At 32.9% G+C, this 19,255-nt stretch overlaps 3 protein-coding genes and 1 pseudogene across 6 annotated transcripts in view; 3 read left to right on the plus strand and 1 right to left on the minus strand.

The window, feature by feature from the left end:
* On the plus strand, positions 393-4,532 carry LOC104702830 (annotated as a pseudogene).
* LOC104702829 (serine carboxypeptidase-like 9) lies at positions 5,394-8,824 on the plus strand. Of its 4 annotated transcripts, none has more exons than XM_019228182.1 (14): positions 5,394-5,632; positions 5,708-5,853; positions 5,936-6,012; positions 6,102-6,221; positions 6,449-6,551; positions 6,670-6,707; positions 6,790-6,891; positions 7,013-7,099; positions 7,267-7,353; positions 7,622-7,693; positions 7,782-7,903; positions 8,342-8,455; positions 8,545-8,595; positions 8,686-8,824. In XM_019228182.1, exons 1-14 carry the CDS (start codon positions 5,508-5,510, stop codon positions 8,786-8,788), a joined length of 1,347 nt encoding a protein of 448 aa, XP_019083727.1. In that variant the 5' UTR covers positions 5,394-5,507; the 3' UTR covers positions 8,789-8,824. The 4 variants fall into 4 exon arrangements, with proteins under 4 accessions (XP_019083727.1, XP_010417053.1, XP_019083726.1 ...); XM_010418751.2 differs by having other exon boundaries at positions 8,545-8,590; positions 8,683-8,824; XM_019228180.1 differs by lacking the exons at positions 5,394-5,632; positions 5,936-6,012 and having other exon boundaries at positions 5,739-5,853; positions 8,545-8,590; positions 8,683-8,824.
* Positions 14,307-17,336, plus strand: LOC104702832 (serine carboxypeptidase-like 9). The gene is made up of 14 exons (XM_010418752.2): positions 14,307-14,473; positions 14,548-14,693; positions 14,770-14,846; positions 14,944-15,066; positions 15,238-15,340; positions 15,417-15,454; positions 15,538-15,639; positions 15,752-15,841; positions 15,927-16,013; positions 16,119-16,190; positions 16,283-16,401; positions 16,624-16,737; positions 16,827-16,872; positions 16,961-17,336. Exons 1-14 carry the CDS (start codon positions 14,349-14,351, stop codon positions 17,039-17,041), a joined length of 1,323 nt encoding a protein of 440 aa, XP_010417054.1. The 5' UTR covers positions 14,307-14,348; the 3' UTR covers positions 17,042-17,336.
* The window catches only part of LOC109125498, a 6,052-nt gene continuing 4,276 nt past the window's right edge, over positions 17,480-19,255 (minus strand). The window contains exons 8-11 of the mRNA XM_019227158.1: positions 18,254-18,329; positions 18,123-18,187; positions 17,589-17,639; positions 17,480-17,533 (exon numbers count right to left, since the gene is read on the minus strand). Coding sequence (XP_019082703.1) covers positions 17,480-17,533; positions 17,589-17,639; positions 18,123-18,187; positions 18,254-18,329 — 246 coding nt within the window. The remainder of the gene's footprint in view (positions 17,534-17,588; positions 17,640-18,122; positions 18,188-18,253; positions 18,330-19,255) is intronic.

A 19,255-nucleotide genomic window follows, 5' to 3' on the forward strand; every position in this document is an offset into this window, starting at 1 on the left:
CATAATCCTTTAAAATATGTCCGCAAGATAATCTTTTAAAATAAAACTAAAGCTACTAGCATAAATAATACATTGAGATGTGAAAAAATCGATCGGTTTTGTTCTTGTTGACATTGATCCATCTTTTTTTTGGCAAACCAATACTTTCGTTCAAAGACTACGGTTCAGTAGATATTATTTATTTTCGTTGTCTTTGTATTTCCATCTATCGAATCAATTTTTTTGTTAGACCGAGAGTAAAATAAAGGGTTCGAAAATTAATAATATCTACAGAAAATATACTGTCCTACATATGACTCTTCAGTCTGCAACGTGGATCTAGCGACCCCACATTTTATAAAGCATCACCAAACCCTCTATTATTGGCATTTAAAATATATATATATTTTGTGAAACGCTTTAAGATGGTAAAGATCATTGTTCTAATCTTTGGAAACTGAGAGAGAATGAAATTAACACTAAAATTGCTGCTTTTCCTTCTGTTTACCTTGAATCATGTTGATTCTGGCTCTATCGTCAAGTTTCTTCCAGGTTTTGAAGGCCCTCTTCCTTTCGAACTCGAAACCGGGTTTGTTAAATGCCTCTTCATTTATTTATTTTCTTCTAAGTAATGCAATTTTGTTTGTGAGTTTGGAGTTTGTAATTAGTCATTCTTCTGAATGAAGGTACATTGGTATTGGTGAGAAAGAAGAAATGCAATTGTTCTACTACTTTATCAAGTCGGAGAACAATCCAGAAGAAGACCCTCTGCTTCTCTGGTTAAATGGAGGACCTGGATGTTCTTCTAACACTGGCCTCTTTTTCGAGAATGGTAAAATCTATATTTTTTTGCTTCTTGCTCGATCTAAGGATATATCAGGACCTGTGGTTTTCTTTTCTTTCTTAGGACCTCTGGCTTTCAAGTCCGAGGTTTACAATGGAAGTGTTCCTTCTTTGGTCTCTACTACATACTCGTGGACAAAGGTAGAAAGAAGGTGTGTTCATATATATGTTAATCAAAAACCCAATGATGAATCAATTTTTTTGATCATTTTCTTCAGATGGCGAACATAATATTTTTGGATCAGCCTGTTAGAACTGGCTTCTCCTACTCGAGAACCCCACTAATTGATAAGCCTAGCGACACAGGCGAAGTTAGGAGGATCCGTGAGTTTCTTCAAAAGGTAAAAGGACAAACTTAATTTATTATCTCGAGCATTTGTCTTTTTTGCACTAACACAATAAGCCCTTCCTTCGATACTAAATGTAGTTTGGATTTTTTTACACAAGTGGTCAACAAATGATGATTTTAGAGGGGTTTTTGCAATATATATATATACAGTATATATATTAAAATATTTATATTGAAAACCTGAAATGTTATTTTCTGTGGAACAAAATTAGTTTAAGAAAAAGTTTTGTGCAAAAACCCCTCTAAATCATCATTTGTTTACAATTTTGCACTTTATTTTCCAAAATTGTAGATTAATCTGATGAAGTAAAAAATAATTAAATATTACTTTTAAACGTATTTTCTAAACGTTTCTATGGTCAAATAGATTAGATTTTCAAAATTACAAATGTAGATTTTGACTCCTTATAGTCGGGGTTTCAAAATATATTATCTATCAACATTTTACAAATTTTGACAGTGATAACGACATGTATATTGCGAGTTATTTTATACTTTGCATGAATAATTTGCATTTTTTGAAGGTAGAAGATAAAGTTGCAAAAAAATAACGGTGACTTGGAAGGTGTTTTTGCATAATACCCTTTATATAACTATACTTAAACTAAAATGGAGAATGTAATATCCCAAGTTTAAAAATAGCAATTAGTTGAACTCACTAAAACTTTCCGCTTTATCTACTATACAAATAAGTCAAATTTGGCATAGCTTGAATTTTTATTTACTTTCAAAACTTATTTAAACACAAAGTGACAAAACTTAAGAGCCTTTTTCTTTTTTTTTTCTCAGTGGCTAAACAAACATCCACAGTTTTCTTCAAACCCTTTTTATGCTGCCGGAGATTCTTACTCTGGTATGACTGTTCCGGCCCTCGTTCAAGAAATCTCAAAAGGTATCCTCGCATACTTTCTTTGAATATCGTTCAACCGAGAGTCTCTACCTTTGAAATAACATAGACACTATGATGCAATGCAGGAAATTATATATGTTGCGAACCTCCTATAAATCTACAGGTAATTGATAATTTGTACTTTCCTCAGAATATTAACGTTAAATTTTTAAAGTTCTGATCAAATAATATGATAAACTGATATGTGTTGGCAAAAAAAAAGAGAGACTGGTAGTTATATATATTCTTACCAAAAACAGGGATATGTGCTCGGGAACCCGATAACACATTTTGAAGAAGACGAAAAGTATCGCGTTCCATTTTCTCATGGAATGGGACTAATATCAGATGAACTATACGAGGTATATGGCATGCTTAATTACTTAAAATTTTTCATTAATTAGAGAGTTTTGTATCGAAGAGTCAAGTTAACCTCGCCAATTTTTCAAAAACTCTAAATGATATACAACAACTAATGTTCTAAACATTGTTTTTTAAACAGTCAATTAGGAGCGCCTGCAAAGGAAATTATTTCAAAGCGGATCCAAGTAACACAAAATGTTTGAAACTTGTTGAGGAATACCATAAGGTACACACACTTGCAAATTTGGTCGATGTTCAGTAACTTATCAGATAGTGATTAATTATCTAATTCAGATTTTTTTTTTTTTTAAATTTACAGTGTACCGACAAACTGAATGAATTTTAATATATTATTACCAGATTGCAACATGACATCTTCTGATTGCTTTGTAAGTAATACATCATTTGTTCATATAAAACAGTAAAAGAGTTGCATAACTGTCATTTATATATTACTTCAAATTCGAAGAAACATATTCTTACGGTTGTTTTTGCAGCTATATCCATATTATCTCCTTAGCTTTTGGGCCAACGATGAGAGTGTTCGCGATGCTCTTCATATTAAAAAGGTATGTAAAGATCATTGATAAAGTGTGGTGATAGTATAAAGAGAAAAAATCTAAACTATTGACGATATATGATTAAAGGGGAGTATAGGAATAGGAGAATGGGTGCGATGTAATCGGAGTAACCCATACGACAAAGACATCAAGAGCAGCGTACCATACCATATGAATAACAGTATTAGTGGCTACCGATCTCTCATCTACAAGTAAGACTTAGATACTTAATTCTAAAGAACCTGATCCAAAATTTCACAATCAGAGAACTAAACCAAAATATGACTTAAACCAAACAATTTTGACAATATTTTACTTTAAACCCAAATAAAAGGAAAAAAAAATTGTTTAGTGAATTGAACTAAACCAAAAGTTTTAATTATTTTAGTTTTAAACCCAAATAAAAGGAAAAGTAAAACTGGTCAGTAAAATGAAGAAAACTAAACCGAATCAACAAGAGTGTTTTTTTTGTTTTTATTATTATTATTTTTTTATATTTCTGAAGTATTTTTCTAAAACCAACCAAACCAAAACTAAACCGAATTGCATCCAGCTGAGACGAAGCAAACCAGATTACAAATAGAATTTATTTGGTTTTAGTTTCTCTCAAATCAAGATCGAAGACAAAATCAAATTGAAACCAATTTTTGTGTCCATAGTTTCTCTCAAATGTCCACTCCTACCAACCAAATTTTTGGGATTATAATTTTTGTGCGGTTTATGGTTGAACAGTGGTGATCATGATTTGGTGGTTCCTTTCCTTGCAACTCAGGCATGGATAAAATCTCTAAATTACTCCATCATTCATGAATGGAGACCTTGGATGATAAAAGATCAAATCGCTGGGTATATATATATATATGTTGTCTTTTAGCTTTTTCTAGTTCATTCATTTTCCCATCATTTCGCAGCTTTCCGTAAAAATCATCCATTCATGTCTTTTTCCATGACAGATACACGAGAACTTATTCCAATAAGATGACATTTGCTACTGTCAAAGCAAGTCTTCTTGTTTCATTTTAATATTTTAATTACTCATTTCATTAAATCAACAATATTTTCTAATTGTTTTGAGACTTTTTTTATTATAGGGAGGTGGGCACACAGTAGAGAATAAACCAAATGAGTCTTTTATCATGTTTCAACGGTGGATTAATGGCCAACCTTTGTGATCGAGGGTCATGGTCTTTAAGTATACAATAAAAAAGTATGTAACATGAAATGTTTGCATACATTACAATTATCTCCCAATAGTTCGACATGCTTTGGAGGGAGATCGCAAGTTAATAACCAATAAAGGAGGTACTTACAGGCTCGTCTTGGGTATAAGGAGACTAGATGCGACAGACCTAAAAGTTCCATTTAAAAAAAAATAAAAACGCATAATGCTTTTGTTTGTTGTTAATGTTACATTTTTTGGATTATTTCTTATGTTTAGATAGATTATTGTTCTATGTTATGCTGTTCCTCGTACATTAACCAGAGGAAAATCTGGGGTACGTACGCACCCGGATACACATTTTAGTTTTAATTTATTTTTTTTTGTTTCTTTTAGTATACAGGTAAAACAATTGATCATATAATTAGTATACAGGTATATCAATTGTTAGAAATACTTTTTAGGGTTTAGAATTTTGTTATTTTTGTACATAGAATAATGTATTATTAAAAATGGACAACATATATTTTTTTTAAATGCCCCAAGTCAATTTAACATATTGTAATTGTATATAAGAAGACAAAAATATAAATGGCAAAAAAAGATATTTTTTAAAATGAGTATCTACAAAAAGTTATATCAATTTCCTTGGTGCAGAATAAGACACCAACATGTTTATCTTCATCCTTTAACGCATCAATGATTAAATGAAAAAAGTAATATTGTAATAATAAGACACAACATGTATTTGTCTTATAACCGTTTCATATTTGTGCTAGTCTTCAGAGAAGCTGTAAGCGTTTTTTCTTTAGGTTTTCAAAGCTGGCCTTAGTTTAGGTTGCTCGTGGCAGCAACGATGAGGATTCCAGCGCTTTCGAGCTCTCTTTCGAGTTGAAGTAACCATGCAAAATGTCCAAACTTTACAGTTTGGAATTGGTGTTTCTTGTCGGATCTCTGCTTATGGGTTTCACTTGTGATTTCTCCCTGTTTTCTGTTTATGTTGTGTTGTAATTTTTGGTGGTTTATGTAATTTTTGTGTTTTCTTCTTTTTGTTTTTTATGAACTTTTTGTCAAAAATTTGCGAAATTGTATAAATTTGTACATTGATACCAAAAAAAAAGAGACACAACATGTAAAAGATCAATTAAAAATAAATGAAAGGTCACGAAAGCGACGTACGTACCTTATCAATAAAATCAGTAGATACTGACTGAAAAATCGAATTGGAGATATATGGTCCTAAAAATTATGACTACCAACGTGGAGTGACAAGTGACCTCGCATTTCACAAAACCTCTGTTATTGGTTATTATAATAAAGATGCTTGTTTCCTTGGAGAACACAGTCTTTAGAAACTAAAAGAAAATGAATTTAACACCAAAATTTCTGCTTCTGCTTCTATTTGTCATGAGTTATCATGCTGAATCTGGCTCTCTCGTCAAGTTTCTTCCCGGTTTTGAAGGCCCTCTTCCTTTCGAACTTGAAACCGGGTTTGTTAAAATCTCTCTTGTGTAACAATGTGTTTTGAGTTTGGAGTTAGTAATTAATCATTCTTCTGAATGAAGGTACATTGGTATTGGTAAGAAAGAGGAAGAGCAACTGTTTTACTATTTCATCAAGTCTGAGAATAATCCAGAAGAAGACCCTCTTCTTCTATGGTTAGAGGGAGGACCTGGAAGTTCTTCTCTCAATGGCCTTCTTATGGAGATTGGTAAATCTCTACGGTTTATTTTTTTCGTATTGCTCTAAGGATTATTTTTAAAGATTTGCTGAAAGTGGGGGGAAAAATATAGGCCCTTTGAATTTGAAGTCCGAGGTTTATAATGGAACTGTCCCTTCTTTGGTATCAACTACATATTCATGGACAAAGGTAGCTAGAAGTATGCTCATATGTCGATCACGTACAAACCCAAGGATCTATTATTAATTATTTTATTAAATTTGGGATCATTTTTTTAGATGGCGAGCATAATATTCTTGGATCAGCCTGTTGGAGCTGGCTTCTCATATTCAAGAACTCCACTTAATAAAACTACTGACGCAAATGAAGTTAACATCATATATGAGTTTCTTCAAAAGGTTATAAGAAAAAGATTTTTTTTTTTTTTTTTTCAATCAAACCAGATTTTTTTTTTATAATAACATTTTTCGTTATTAATTTAAGCTCTTGTCCGAGATACCGATTCCAGTGAGATGTAGACTTAACCGAGATTATTTTCTAAGTGATTTTAAGCTTTACACATTCTTATTTTATATTTCAATCGAGCTTGAGGTGATTGGTTTAGCGCATCAATATATTATTACAGTGGCTAAGCAAGCATCCACAATATTTGTCCAATCCATTTTATGCTACTGGAAGTTCTTATGCCGGTATGATTGTTCCGGCCCTCGTTGACAAAATCTCAGAAGGTATGTTTTTAATCATATCAACATATACACTTTTACCATACTCTGGCCCCTCGTTCAAGTAATCAAAATGTTTTCTCTCTCTCATGCATGTTTTAACAATGTAGTTACTGTAATACAGGAAATTATATATGTTGCAACCCTCCTATAAATATACAGGTAAATGATATTTAATAACTGCTTCTTATATTATGTTGTACATAATATTCTCCAACACTTTCAATTTTCTTTCCAAAAACAGGGTTATGTGCTCGGAAACCCAATGACACATTATGACATTGAACAAAACTCTCGTATTCCATTTGCTCATGGAATGTCACTTATCTCTGATGAACTCTACACGGTATGAATTATATACCATGCATGCTTAATTTGTTATTTTGTCTTTTTAATATTTCTGTTTTTAACTTTACTAAATTTCAAAGCCTAAAAATATAACAAACGTTCAAAACATTATTTTACAGTCAATGAAGAGATTTTGCAAAGGAAATTATTTCAATGTGGATCCAAGTAACACAAAATGTTTGGAGCTTGTTGAAGAATTCCATTTGGTATACACTCTGTTACCGCGGCGGCAAAATTGGGCATGAATGCAAACGAAATAATTCACTAAACATGAGAAGAGAAAAAAAAAATGAAGACGATTGATTCCTATTTATAAGCGGAAGATCCACGCGGCTTCTCATGACTAATTCAGTTTTTTTTTTGGTATTTACAGTGCATTGACGACCTAAATATATATAATCCATTGATACCAGATTGCGAGGACCCAGCAGATACACAAAATATATCTCCTGATTGCTATGTAAGTAATAATATTGATTTTATCTGTTTTCGCTTTTATTCTATCAAATGTTTTCGTTAATCGATCACAAACTAATAGGAAACAAAAAAAGCGAAGATAGTTTACGCAACAAGTATGATAAAATTATATTACTTACTCTAACAAATTTTGTAACTACTCTATGACCAAAGTCCTAACTTCGAATCTAATTAAAATAAACGAACCACATATGTATAGTATGGGTGGAGATTTTCTTCAGTACGTAATTATTTCAAATAAACATTTACAGTATTACAAGTATCATCTCGAAGAACGATGGGCCAACACAGAGAGCGTTCGCAAAGCTCTTCATATCAAAAAGGTATTTGCAAGCCTTAATTGAAGATCATTATTCAATTGCCATATTATCAAGTATCTTTATAAATTTTTGGGACAATCTATGAATATAGGGGAGCAAAAGAGAATGGGTGCGATTTAATCGTAGAATACCATACGATCAAGACATTAAAAGCAATAGTATACCATACCATATGAAAAACAGCCTTAACGGCTACCGGTCTCTTATCTTCAGGTAATAGTTAAATCGATGAACCATTAAAACTCAGCTAAACTCTGCGAATGAGAGGTTGAACCGACGGATCAGCTTAAACCCAGTCATAGAGTATTCTTAAACTTTAAGATTATTTAACTAGGTAAAGTTTGTATCTATTAGTGTATAGTGTATTTAACTTATAAGTGAAAACACAAACACTTGAAAAACCTAATGAGTTTATTAAAACAATTTGATTAACTGATGAGAATATTAATATAGTTTTATTTATGTTCTATTTTCTAAAAATTCAATGCATATAGCTAGTCATAAATGTTAAGGCAAAAAAAACTTGTAAAATAAATAAGCTTATCAGAATGAATCTTTGATTACTTGCTTTTGCAAAATATTGAAATTATTTTTAATACAAGATATATATTTGATATGATGCACATTTTCAAAATTGTTTCTGGTGAACAGTGGTGATCATGATATGGCGTTGCCTTCCATTGGAACTCAAGCCTGGATAAATTCTCTCAATTATTCGATCACTCACGACTGGAAGCCTTGGATGATAAACAATCAAATCGCTGGGTATGTATTGTTTTACGTTTCTCTTGTTCATCCATATTCTTATCGTATCACAAACTTATTACACTCACGTAAAATCATTCTTTTGACAGATACGCGAGAACTTATTCCAACAAGATGACATTTGCTACTGTCAAAGCAAGTTTACTAGTTTCATCAACTCAATATTTTTATTTCCATTGTTTACATTAAAAATTGTTTTCTGATTGTTTTGAACGTTTTGACTATAGGGATGTGGACACACGCCAGAGTATCTACCAGAAGAGACCTCTGTCGTGTTCAAAATGTGGCTCAGTGGCCAACTTTTGTAATAGAGCCTCATGCCCTTTTAACTAGGGAAAATGTATAACCTACATGAAATGTTTGTAGACAGTATTATTGCTTAATTAAATATCAGTTATTTAAGAAACAAACTTACAATACAAAAATTATAAATTTAACATGGGCCATAAAACTTTTACAACTAGTGCAATCGAACAACACCTAAGTGAATCAAACAGAAACAAAACGAATACTCTGTTTACAAACATACTATTATAATACAAAATTTTTAATAAAACATATATTTTTATCCTCTTCTTTAATAACTACCAATTTTTTTTTCTTTTAAAAACAATATTTTTCTTTTAATGATAAATTCAAATAATTTACCCTTCAATTCAGAAAAATGCAAGTCAATAATATAACTCAAAAGTCACCGCTACATAACCCTTCACTGTATATAGCAGTGATTTTTTAGTTTTTTTTTTTGGCTCAACATCAATTTTCATTAGCCAAATCGTACAAACCAAATCAAAGGCACATTACATTTTATCTCTATAGACTTGGACCAAATGCAATGGTTGATCAAGTACAACCCTGGAACACTAGGCGGATCCAACGTTACCTAACCGATAACCATTGCATTTTTTTAACCACAATGAGATAGATCACACACCACTACTCGATGTGAAATCATCTCTTAAACCATCTAAATTGACCCTATGACACGAAAACAACTACTAATTCAAAGAAAACCAAATCCTATACTGAAGAACAAAGCAATTTCAAGCTAGTAGAACCGCATGATCGGCGTGAAGAACTTGCCCAATAGCATCAGCACCCAGAGGCGCATCATCAGGAAAACTTGATTTCTCCAACTTTCATTGTTCCAGTCCTAATCAATAACGGACAAATCGTCCGACTGACCCGACCAAGAGTCGCGAAGCAAAACCAGCAAAAACAGAGGCTTCTCCGAACACAATAACCAGAATGATAATCACCTATAGATAAGAGATTAGAGCACATATTAACATATCTTCACCTCATGGTGTAATTCCGGATTGGCCAAGCTTCCGCCTTGATGTCGCACTTCTTTGCCGGATTGAGACCAGAGAGTTGAAGAAGCTCTAGAGGACTTCGGTTTTGAGGATGTCCTCAAATCTCGGCTACCAACACACCCAGAAGCCTTCCCAACAAACCGGTAGACTCTAAGACCCGCCTCCACCGATGAACCTCCGGTCAGCTATGAACTCTGGCATGATAGTTAGGGAGAGCATGGAGGGCGCAAATCCGACCCCATGAGGCTGCGTAGAGGCCGCTTGAAACAGCTTCAAACCACCACCAGTCTCCCAGAGAGGGGAGCGAGCCGAGATCTCCCTCTGAGGCGTTAGCCGCCGCATCCGCACGGCCGGAGCGGTAGAGAGAGAGTCACCTTATTACTACAACTGAAAGAGAAAAGCTAGAGAGGAAGGACCAGAGCCCTCTCACACCGCCGACGAAAGCTTTGGGCGGCGGAGAGGCAAACCAATCTCAGGCGGCGTGGCTTTAGATCTAGGGTTTTGCAATGTTACCTTTTAACGTAACCACAATATAAATTGCAGTGATTTTTTAGTTAATAGTATTGACTTGCATTTGTTTAACTGAAGGGTAAACTTGTAAGAAAACAAATTGTTTAGAGGGGTTTTTTGCATAACACCTAATTATATACTTTTCAGTTTTTCTTAATTATTATCATCACCTGGAAAGCTTTAAAAGTTTTGTTATCTAAAGCTATTTAACTAATAGTAACTTCTTTAACAAGAAAAAAAACTAACAGTAACTTTTTAACTAACAGTAACTTCTTTAACAAGAAAAAAACCAACAGTAACTTAATTAGTGGAGAAAGAGAAACTTATCCCTAATAAATGAAAAACGAAAATAGAAGGAGATGATCCCAACATAGCTTCATAAGCCTCACAAACACCAAATCAGACCTACAACTAACGCATAAAAAGTTAATTTCTATCAGGGACCAGCGAGTATTTTTTTTTTTTTGTTTTATTGGGGTAAAGGATAACGTTAAAGATAAAAGGCTAGATTTTGCTAAGTTGTCAGCCAAACGGTTGTCACTTCATGGGACAGCAAAAGAACCAGATAACTTGAAAACCAGAGGATAGAGATAGGATATCACGAAGATTTTTGTGGAGCTAAGCTAATGGAGACTAGGTTTTGATAGATTTGATTAGCTGTTGCAAATTTCTGAAGCCAATGAAATTTTCATATTTCATCGAATTCAAAATTTCAATAAATTCCAAATTTCAATAATATTCAATCACGGACCAGCAACATAGACAAATTGTAAGGGACCAGCGACATGGACAAATTGGTCCAGCGGCATGGACAAATTGTGAGACTCAGACCAGTGACCAACTCCTGTTTTTTTCTCGGGGAAAAGGAAGTGGTCCACCCAAAAACAAGTGAACAACTCAACAGAAAGTTTTTTTTTTTTTTTTTTTTTAACATCTGATTTTTTTAACAACAGAAGTTTCTTTATCGGGACATATCACATATATATTGAATTAATCTTATTTTATTAAATTATTCAACATTAATATTAAATAATATTCTGGTAGTATTAATTGTTGCTAGAATATTTTTGAGAACAAAACTAACCTTCAACAAAATAAAACCATGACTTTAAGTTAAGATTATATGATGAAATCATTTTCTAATAATGTTAAGATTATATGATGAAATTGTTTAAAAACTAATAAAAAATTAAAATTATTTCAATATATAAAAGATATACAATTACACAATTTTTGCAGAAAAAAATTCAAACCCTGTAGTAGCACATATAGTCATCTAATATATATATAATAATAATAATAATAATAATAATAATAATAATAATAATAATAATAATAATAATAATAATAGGGGTGAGTCAGGCTTTTCACCACCCAATTAATCTTTTAGAGTGAGTGTGTGTAATCGTTCGAGTAGTCCACTCTATGGCTTCTCTAAAAGACCTAGAGTATGACATTATTTCGACTGGCCAAATAGAATGATTTAGTGTTGTGTTTAAAAGGAATTAATCCTTAATTGCGACCAAGAAGACAATTCTTTCTCAAATAAAAACTACTAAACCACCACTAAAATTTCTAGTAACCTTATGGGGTTAATTATTTAGAAATTAAGAGAGACCGGTTTGATAATTTCTGCTTCCGCTTCTATATGTCTTTACTCTTTAGTCATTTTTTTTTCCGTCATATGTCTCTAGTCATTAAATTAACAATGAAAAAAACAAGAATATGACATAACTCGTATACGAAATCAATTTAAACATATGAAATGTCATAAAACCAACATACGTACCTTACCAATAATCAATATACATTGGACCATGAAATAAGGATTTTATAAGATGTGATTTTTTTTTTTAATTCACCTGTTATTCAGTTTATATATTTATATCTTCTCAAATCCTATGTTATTGAACTTGATATTTATGTAAAATGATTCAAAATAAAAATCATATATCAAATCCACTGTTATTGAAAACATAAGAATTTATTTTAAAAAAATATTGAACTGATTTTTGGAGATTTACATAAAACATTCAATAAAATAAAGAATAAAACATTCGCTAGAAATAACCTAGGAAGCAAGGAAGAAGGCAGATAGACAATGAAGCAATGAGTATCTTCCTCTAATTTATCCTCTGCATCACCGTTCAATAATATTGGTCTCTTTTTGTCGAAAACAGAGATTTCGTATCGTCTCAGCCGACAATATATGAAGCAGCAGAGGCCTTATCCTTGAATTGATCTTCTGCATCACCATTGGCATTCATGGAAGTCGCACTCTTTTTCCTTTGGATGGTGCCGGAAACATATTTTTTTCTCGAGGGTGGTTAACTTTTTGCCATCCCTCAACGAGTCATATCCAAATCAAGGAATTTTTATTCCTTAGGTTTTATGTAAACAAAAATGTTATAGTTACCGACTACTGTTAGCCGGCTATGGAGGCAGAAGCTTAGGAAATGAGAGAAGTTATATAATACGCATTGGACCAAGACGTGGAGGCGCTCCAAATCTTCTCGGATTGCCACAACCTAGTTAAACTATTTAATTCTTTAGAAATTCACAAGGTGATATTCGACATTTTCGCTCTTTCTTAGGCATGTTATTCGATTGCTAAGAATGCCTTTGTGGCTGTTGTAATTGCTAATATTCCTTAATTTCTATGACATAAAGAAATGGTAAGAAATAATGTGAAATACAAAGATTGCCTTACAATTTTCTAAAGTTAGTTGCGTTAAAACAACTAGGAATTTTCTGTGTAAGTTTGTATTAACTGTATTCGCCAAGGAGAGCAAGTTACTGCAGTTGTTCATATCTTCGTCATAAAGGTTCATGCTTGTGTTCATGATTGGCATTGAGGTTCTCTGACACTGAGAGACCTTGTTTGTTCTGGCATGAAGATTGGTTGTGTACGTAAAACAAAAACATCTCTTTCTCTCGTCGTTTTGTTTTGTTATGGTGTGTCACATGTGAGTTGTGTTAATTACGTTCCACCCTATGAGTTTTTTTAACGGTTTAAACTTTGCGAAACAAAGACGGTATGAAAATATCCACAAATTTTCATGAAGTATGATATTAAAATCTCCTCAAATCACCAATCATTTCTAAAACCAAAATAAAATAAAAAATAAATAACCAATTTAACCCATATATAATACCAAAAAAAAAAAAAAACTCAAATCTCTCCAAATCTAAATTTCATCAAATTTTATAAATCCTTCTTCTAAGAGTGGATTGACGTTCTATTTCTCCCCTTAGAATTATGAAAACGTACAAGATCTATGCATAACTTCAACCTTGTCATTTGTCTCCCTGAATCATAAGTTCTAAACTTCTAATCATGTTTCTCCTCAAATCGATATTTCTCCAATTTTCTGAGTTTAGACGGTAAAATGAACCAAACCCGATATAAACCGAGATAAATCTAAAATGAAACCAATTTTTAAACCCGAACCGTAAACAATCCAATCCAATTTCTTCCTCTTCTTCACCTGGCTCTTCAAGCAACAAACTTCTATATAATAAAAAAATTGATTCAATTTGATTTAAAACGAGCTAATTTAAATGGTATTGATTGAAAAATTTGAAAGAAATTTTCACATAACACATGATGGTAAATAAGTTTTAACTCGAAGAAAATTTATACAAATTCACATAAAACTCCTATCTGCTTTAACACGTACATCTCCAAGATCTTCATTTCCAGAATCATGATTATCACTATTTGCTGAAATAGTATTCAAATCAAAACGAATGGTTTTTATTGTTTGCAGGTGAATTAGTTAGATCAAAGCTAGACATAGAAGATGCTATGCTTTTGAATTATATATTAACGCGTGAATTTTTTTGAATTATATGTTAATAGTAGTAGGGATTCTTATGCGTTCATGTTTTTAACATAAGTAAGATTAAATTAATGGGATTAATATACATTAATAGTCTAACACGTGTTAAATTTTTATTTGTTTTCAAACGATGAGGTGCAATTCTTGTAAAGCTCCCTTCATGTACTATATATATATAGGATCCTTGTTTCCTTGGAGAACACAATCTATAGAAACTAAGAGAAAATGAATATGACATTAAAGTTTCTGCTTCTGCTTCTTTTTGTTTTGTGTCATCATGCTGAATCTGGCTCTATCGTGAAGTTTCTTCCCGGTTTTGAAGGCCCTCTTCCTTTCGAACTCGAAACAGGGTTTGTTAAATCTCTCTTGTGTAACAATTAGTTTTGAGTATGGAGTTAGTAATTAATCATTCATTTGAATGAAGGTACATTGGTATTGGTGAGAAAGAGGAAGATCAACTGTTTTACTATTTCATCAAGTCTGAGAATAATCCAGAAGAAGACCCTCTCCTTCTATGGTTAGAGGGAGCACCTGGAAGTTCTTCTCTGTCTGGCCTTCTTATGGAGATTGGTAAATCTAATAACTTTTTTCGTATTGCTTTAAGGATTATTTTCAAAGATTTGCTTAAACTGGGGAAACAATATAGGCCCTTTGACTGTGAAAACCGAGCGTTACAATGGAAGTGTGCCCTCTTTGGTATCAACTACATATTCATGGACAAAGGTAGCTGGAAGTATATATGTTCATATGTTGATCACGTACAGACCCAAGGATCTATATTCTTAATGATTTTATTAAATTTGGGATCATTTTTTTTTAGGCGGCGAGCATAATATTCTTGGATCAGCCTGTTGGATCTGGATTCTCATATTCATCAAAAACTCCACTTGATAACTCTACTGACACGATTGAAGTTAACAAAATCCATGAGTTTCTTCAAAAGGTTATTAATATTATACGATAACTCTACTGACACAAATGAAGTTTCATTAAAACTCTTGTGTATGTGCAATTCTTTTGGTCTATTTATAGATACCGATACCGAGGAGGTGATTGGTTTAGCGCATCAGTTAAAACGTTTTAATTGGTGTTTCTTTTAAATATATAATTACAGTGGCTAAGCAAGCATCCACAATATTTGTCCAATCCATTTTACGCTACTGGAAATGCTTATGCCGGTATGCTTATTCCTGCCCTCGTTGAGAAAATCTCAAAAGGTATGTTTTTGCTCACTTTTACCAATCAAATGTTTTCTCTCTCACATGTTTTAACAATATAGATACTGTGATGCAGAAAATTATATATGTTGCAAGCCTCCTATAAACCTACAGGTAAAATGATATTTATAATAATTTGCTTCTTATATTATGTATATACAATTCTCTAACACTTCCAATTTTCTTACCAAAAACAGGGTTATGTGCTCGGAAACCCGGTAACAGATTATGCAACTGAACGAAACTATCGTGTTCAATTTGCTCATGGAATGTCACTAATCTCTGATGAACTCTACGAGGTAGGAACTATATGTCATATGCTTAGTTCGCTATTTTGTGACTACAGAGTTTAGTCTTTTTTTTATATCTTGATTTTCTTACGAACAATGTTGGAAACATTATCTTTTACAGTCACTAAAGAGAGAATGTAACGGAAATTATTTCAATGTGGATCCACCACGTAGCAAAAAATGTTTGAAACTTGTTGAAGAATTCAATAAGGTACGCACTCTTATATTTGGTCGATTTTATTTTTCTCCTGGTAATAAATATCATCACTAATTCAGGTTTTTTTTGGTATTTACAGTTGACTGACGACATAAATTTTTATGATATATTGCTACCAAAATGCGATGAGCAATTAGATCCAGAAAATATGGAACCTGATTGCTTTGTAAGTAATCTAATAATTATTTACAGTATGAGAGGAGATTTGCTTCAACAATTATTTTTAAAAACACAAGTCATTTTTTATGATATATCATATCAACCTATACAGTATTATAAGTATTATCTCGAAGAACGTTGGGCCAACACAGAGAGCGTTCGCGAAGCTCTTCATATCAAAAAGGTATTAGCAAGCGTAATTGAAGATCAATACTCAATTTTCATATTCTAAAAAAAATTTAAAAAGTCTAAATTTGGGACAATCTATGAATACAGGGGACCACAGAAGACTGGTTGCGATTAAATCATGTGATACCATACGAGAACGACATTAGGAGCAGTGTACCATACCATAAGAAAAACAGCATTATTGGCTACCGGTCTCTTATCTTCAGGTAATAGTTACATCCCCTAGGGGTTACATCTATACATCAATAAAAATTTGGCATATATTACATAAAAATAAAATTTCCTTAAATCATTTTATATTTATGTTTAAATTTAATTTTCTGATTCCTAAATCCAAGCTGATGACAAATGACATTTGGGTTTAGCTTCTATATATAGAACCAAAGCTCGTATAAATCAATAGTAACAAGATTGTTTATGGTGAGCAGTGGTGATCATGATATGGTGTCGCCTACCATTGCAACTCAAGCCTGGATAAAATCTCTCAATTATTCCATCACTCGTGACTGGCAGCCTTGGAGAATAAACGATGAGATCGCTGGGTATATATTGTTTTACGTTTCTCTTGTTCATTCATTTTCTCGTTGTATCACAAACTTATTCAACTCACGTAAAATTATTATTTTGACAGATACACGAGGACTTATTCGAATAAGATGACATTTGCTACTGTCAAGGCAAGTTTACTAATTTCGACTCAACATTTTTATTCCATTTATTACATTAAAAAGTGTTTTCTAATTGATTTGAACGTTTTGACTATAGGGATGTGGACACACGTCTGAGTATCTACCAGAAGAGACCTCTATCCTGTTCAAAAGGTGGCTCAATGGCCAACTTGTGTAATAGAGCATCATCATCAATGGCCAACTTGTGTAATAGAGCATCATCATCAATGGCCATCTTGCTTAAGTGTTAAGATGTATTATGAATAAACATGTATTACATGAAATGTCTGTAGACAATATAATTTTATCTACTACGTGAGTTATTGCGCTATGCGCGATTGTTTGCTTTTATTCAGGTTAATAATAATGTGGCAGCTGACTCATCAGTTGTTGATGATATTTGAAACCTGCGGGTGTTGAAATGAGTTGTAATCTTTCATGAGAGAGTTGAGCTAAGCTCATTTCTTATATGAGTTCTTATTTATCATTTCAGATGCAGATAATCTATATTCGAATTAAATGAGTTAGTGATATATATAATGTTTTTAGTGTTTTTTGTCTTTCATTTAGTAATCATTTCCACTCGCACGACATCCGTTATTGTTCCTCCCTGACTTTAGTGTGCGAGTGACACATCTCTAGCCAGCTCCTTAAGAAACCTCACCATGCCCTGCATTTTATATTCTCCCCAAAAACATTCCCACATCTCCACTTTCATCCCTTACCAAAATGCCACAGCAAACAGGGTTACCCCACTCAGTGTTCTCCAATTCCCTCTTACATCCCATATTTTAAAAAAATCCATTCCAAAAGTGACTTAAAAACAAATGAGGCCCTAAGCCGTGTAGGAACAAGTCTTTGCCAAATCCCCATCATCGCTAGGAAATATCTTAGAACATAAATTATGGTCTCCACACCTCTTTTACAAACCGAACATATACCCATATCACACAAATGTCTTCAATATCTCTTTGTATTAGTTATGATAGATTGGTTTCCTACTAACTATAGAAACACTCACACTGTCTCTAGTGTCACTACGCACCAGATACAATCAAAGAAGCTCCCCCATCTCTGTCTTGGTAAGTGATCAAGAGTTAAGAGATTATATGCTGAAGTGAAAACTTTTCATCAGAACTGCAACTCCATGACAGCCTATATCATGGACTCCTGTAACATTATCCACCACTATAACCGTAAGTTGTAACCATAGAAACTCTAGAACATAAGGCATAATATTTGTGTTAGCACCCAAGTACCCAACTTGTTCCATTTTGACATACATCATGAGCATACACCTCTGCATAACCAGTAGGCAATGTCCCTGTCACCAGTTCAAACAAAGGTGTGTTAATCAACCATTTCTCAGTCCAAAACCTTATGATTTTACCATTCCCCATGATCCCCAAGAAGATCATCTCTCTCAGATCAAACCCTACACTTCTCAAAGTGGAGGACCAATGACTCTTCACAACAACCCACAAATGGTATGTGAGAGCGCAAACATTTATAATGTTAAAAGGTTAAAATCCTTTGACTCTCAGAAAGTTCCTTGTGATCTCGGGATTTTATGTTGCTACGATTATGACGAAGTACAATGTAGTGCAGTTAGATATGAACTTTGTGATAGTGGTTTGCAGGCATTTGTTAAGAGGATGATCCCAAGATAATATGTGAGTTCTCGTGTTTCAAACCTCTTCTCTTGGTTAAAGCTTTTTTTAGTTTGGGTACAAGCAAAGATCTAAATCGGTTTTTAGTTTTTGTTTTCTGTCTTATTTTATAACTTTTGTTGAGTCAAACTATGTTTTTTAATTCCTTTAGTCATTTATTGAGTCTCTGTAGGATTTAGGTTGATTTGGAATAAAACGAGCTGTATTGGATACAAACACATCTTTGGAGATGCAAATTCGTGTAAAAGTGTCACACGTTTGGTACCAGTTAGAAGACTTTCCATCGTTAGATCTTTCTCATATTCACCTAGTTGGGTTTTAGGGAATTAATAAAAGGATAATCTATATTGGTGTATACTATCTTATGAATAAGTGTATTGGTAATTACTCGAGCTAATTAAATACTCGAGCCTAAAGACTCGCCTTATCATGAAGCAGTCTCCATCCCACCTTAGCTAACAAGTTTTATTCATTTCATTCACCGATCTAAACCCAAGTCCTCCTTCCTCCTTCGGTTACCACACTCTCTAATAGAGTTCATGAGCAAAGAGATTTTGTGAAATCATTTTTTCATTAATTGACTAACTAACTTTACAATGTTGATCTATATACAACAATTTACATTAAACCGAAACTAATCTAAACCGGAAATCTATTCTATTAATCTTAACCAAAACACATTGTACCAGCTTAATTAAACACTTCTACCCCCCCCCCCCCCC

Source organism: Camelina sativa, chromosome 7 (assembly GCF_000633955.1).
Source record: "Camelina sativa cultivar DH55 chromosome 7, Cs, whole genome shotgun sequence".
NCBI lineage: Eukaryota > Viridiplantae > Streptophyta > Magnoliopsida > Brassicales > Brassicaceae > Camelina > Camelina sativa.

Excerpts from the sequence above, each read along its gene's own strand:
- LOC104702832 (XM_010418752.2), top strand. The coding sequence starts at position 14,349 with ATGAATATGACATTAAAGTTTCTGCTTCTGCTTCTTTTTGTTTTGTGT. Across the intron at positions 14,694-14,769 it reads TGGCCTTCTTATGGAGATTG|GCCCTTTGACTGTGAAAACC; the intron begins GTAAATCTAATA and ends GAAACAATATAG. Across the intron at positions 15,640-15,751 it reads TCTCTGATGAACTCTACGAG|TCACTAAAGAGAGAATGTAA; the intron begins GTAGGAACTATA and ends TATCTTTTACAG.
- LOC104702829 (XM_019228182.1), top strand. The coding sequence starts at position 5,508 with ATGAATTTAACACCAAAATTTCTGCTTCTGCTTCTATTTGTCATGAGT. Across the intron at positions 6,892-7,012 it reads TCTCTGATGAACTCTACACG|TCAATGAAGAGATTTTGCAA; the intron begins GTATGAATTATA and ends ATTATTTTACAG. Across the intron at positions 7,694-7,781 it reads AAGCTCTTCATATCAAAAAG|GGGAGCAAAAGAGAATGGGT; the intron begins GTATTTGCAAGC and ends CTATGAATATAG.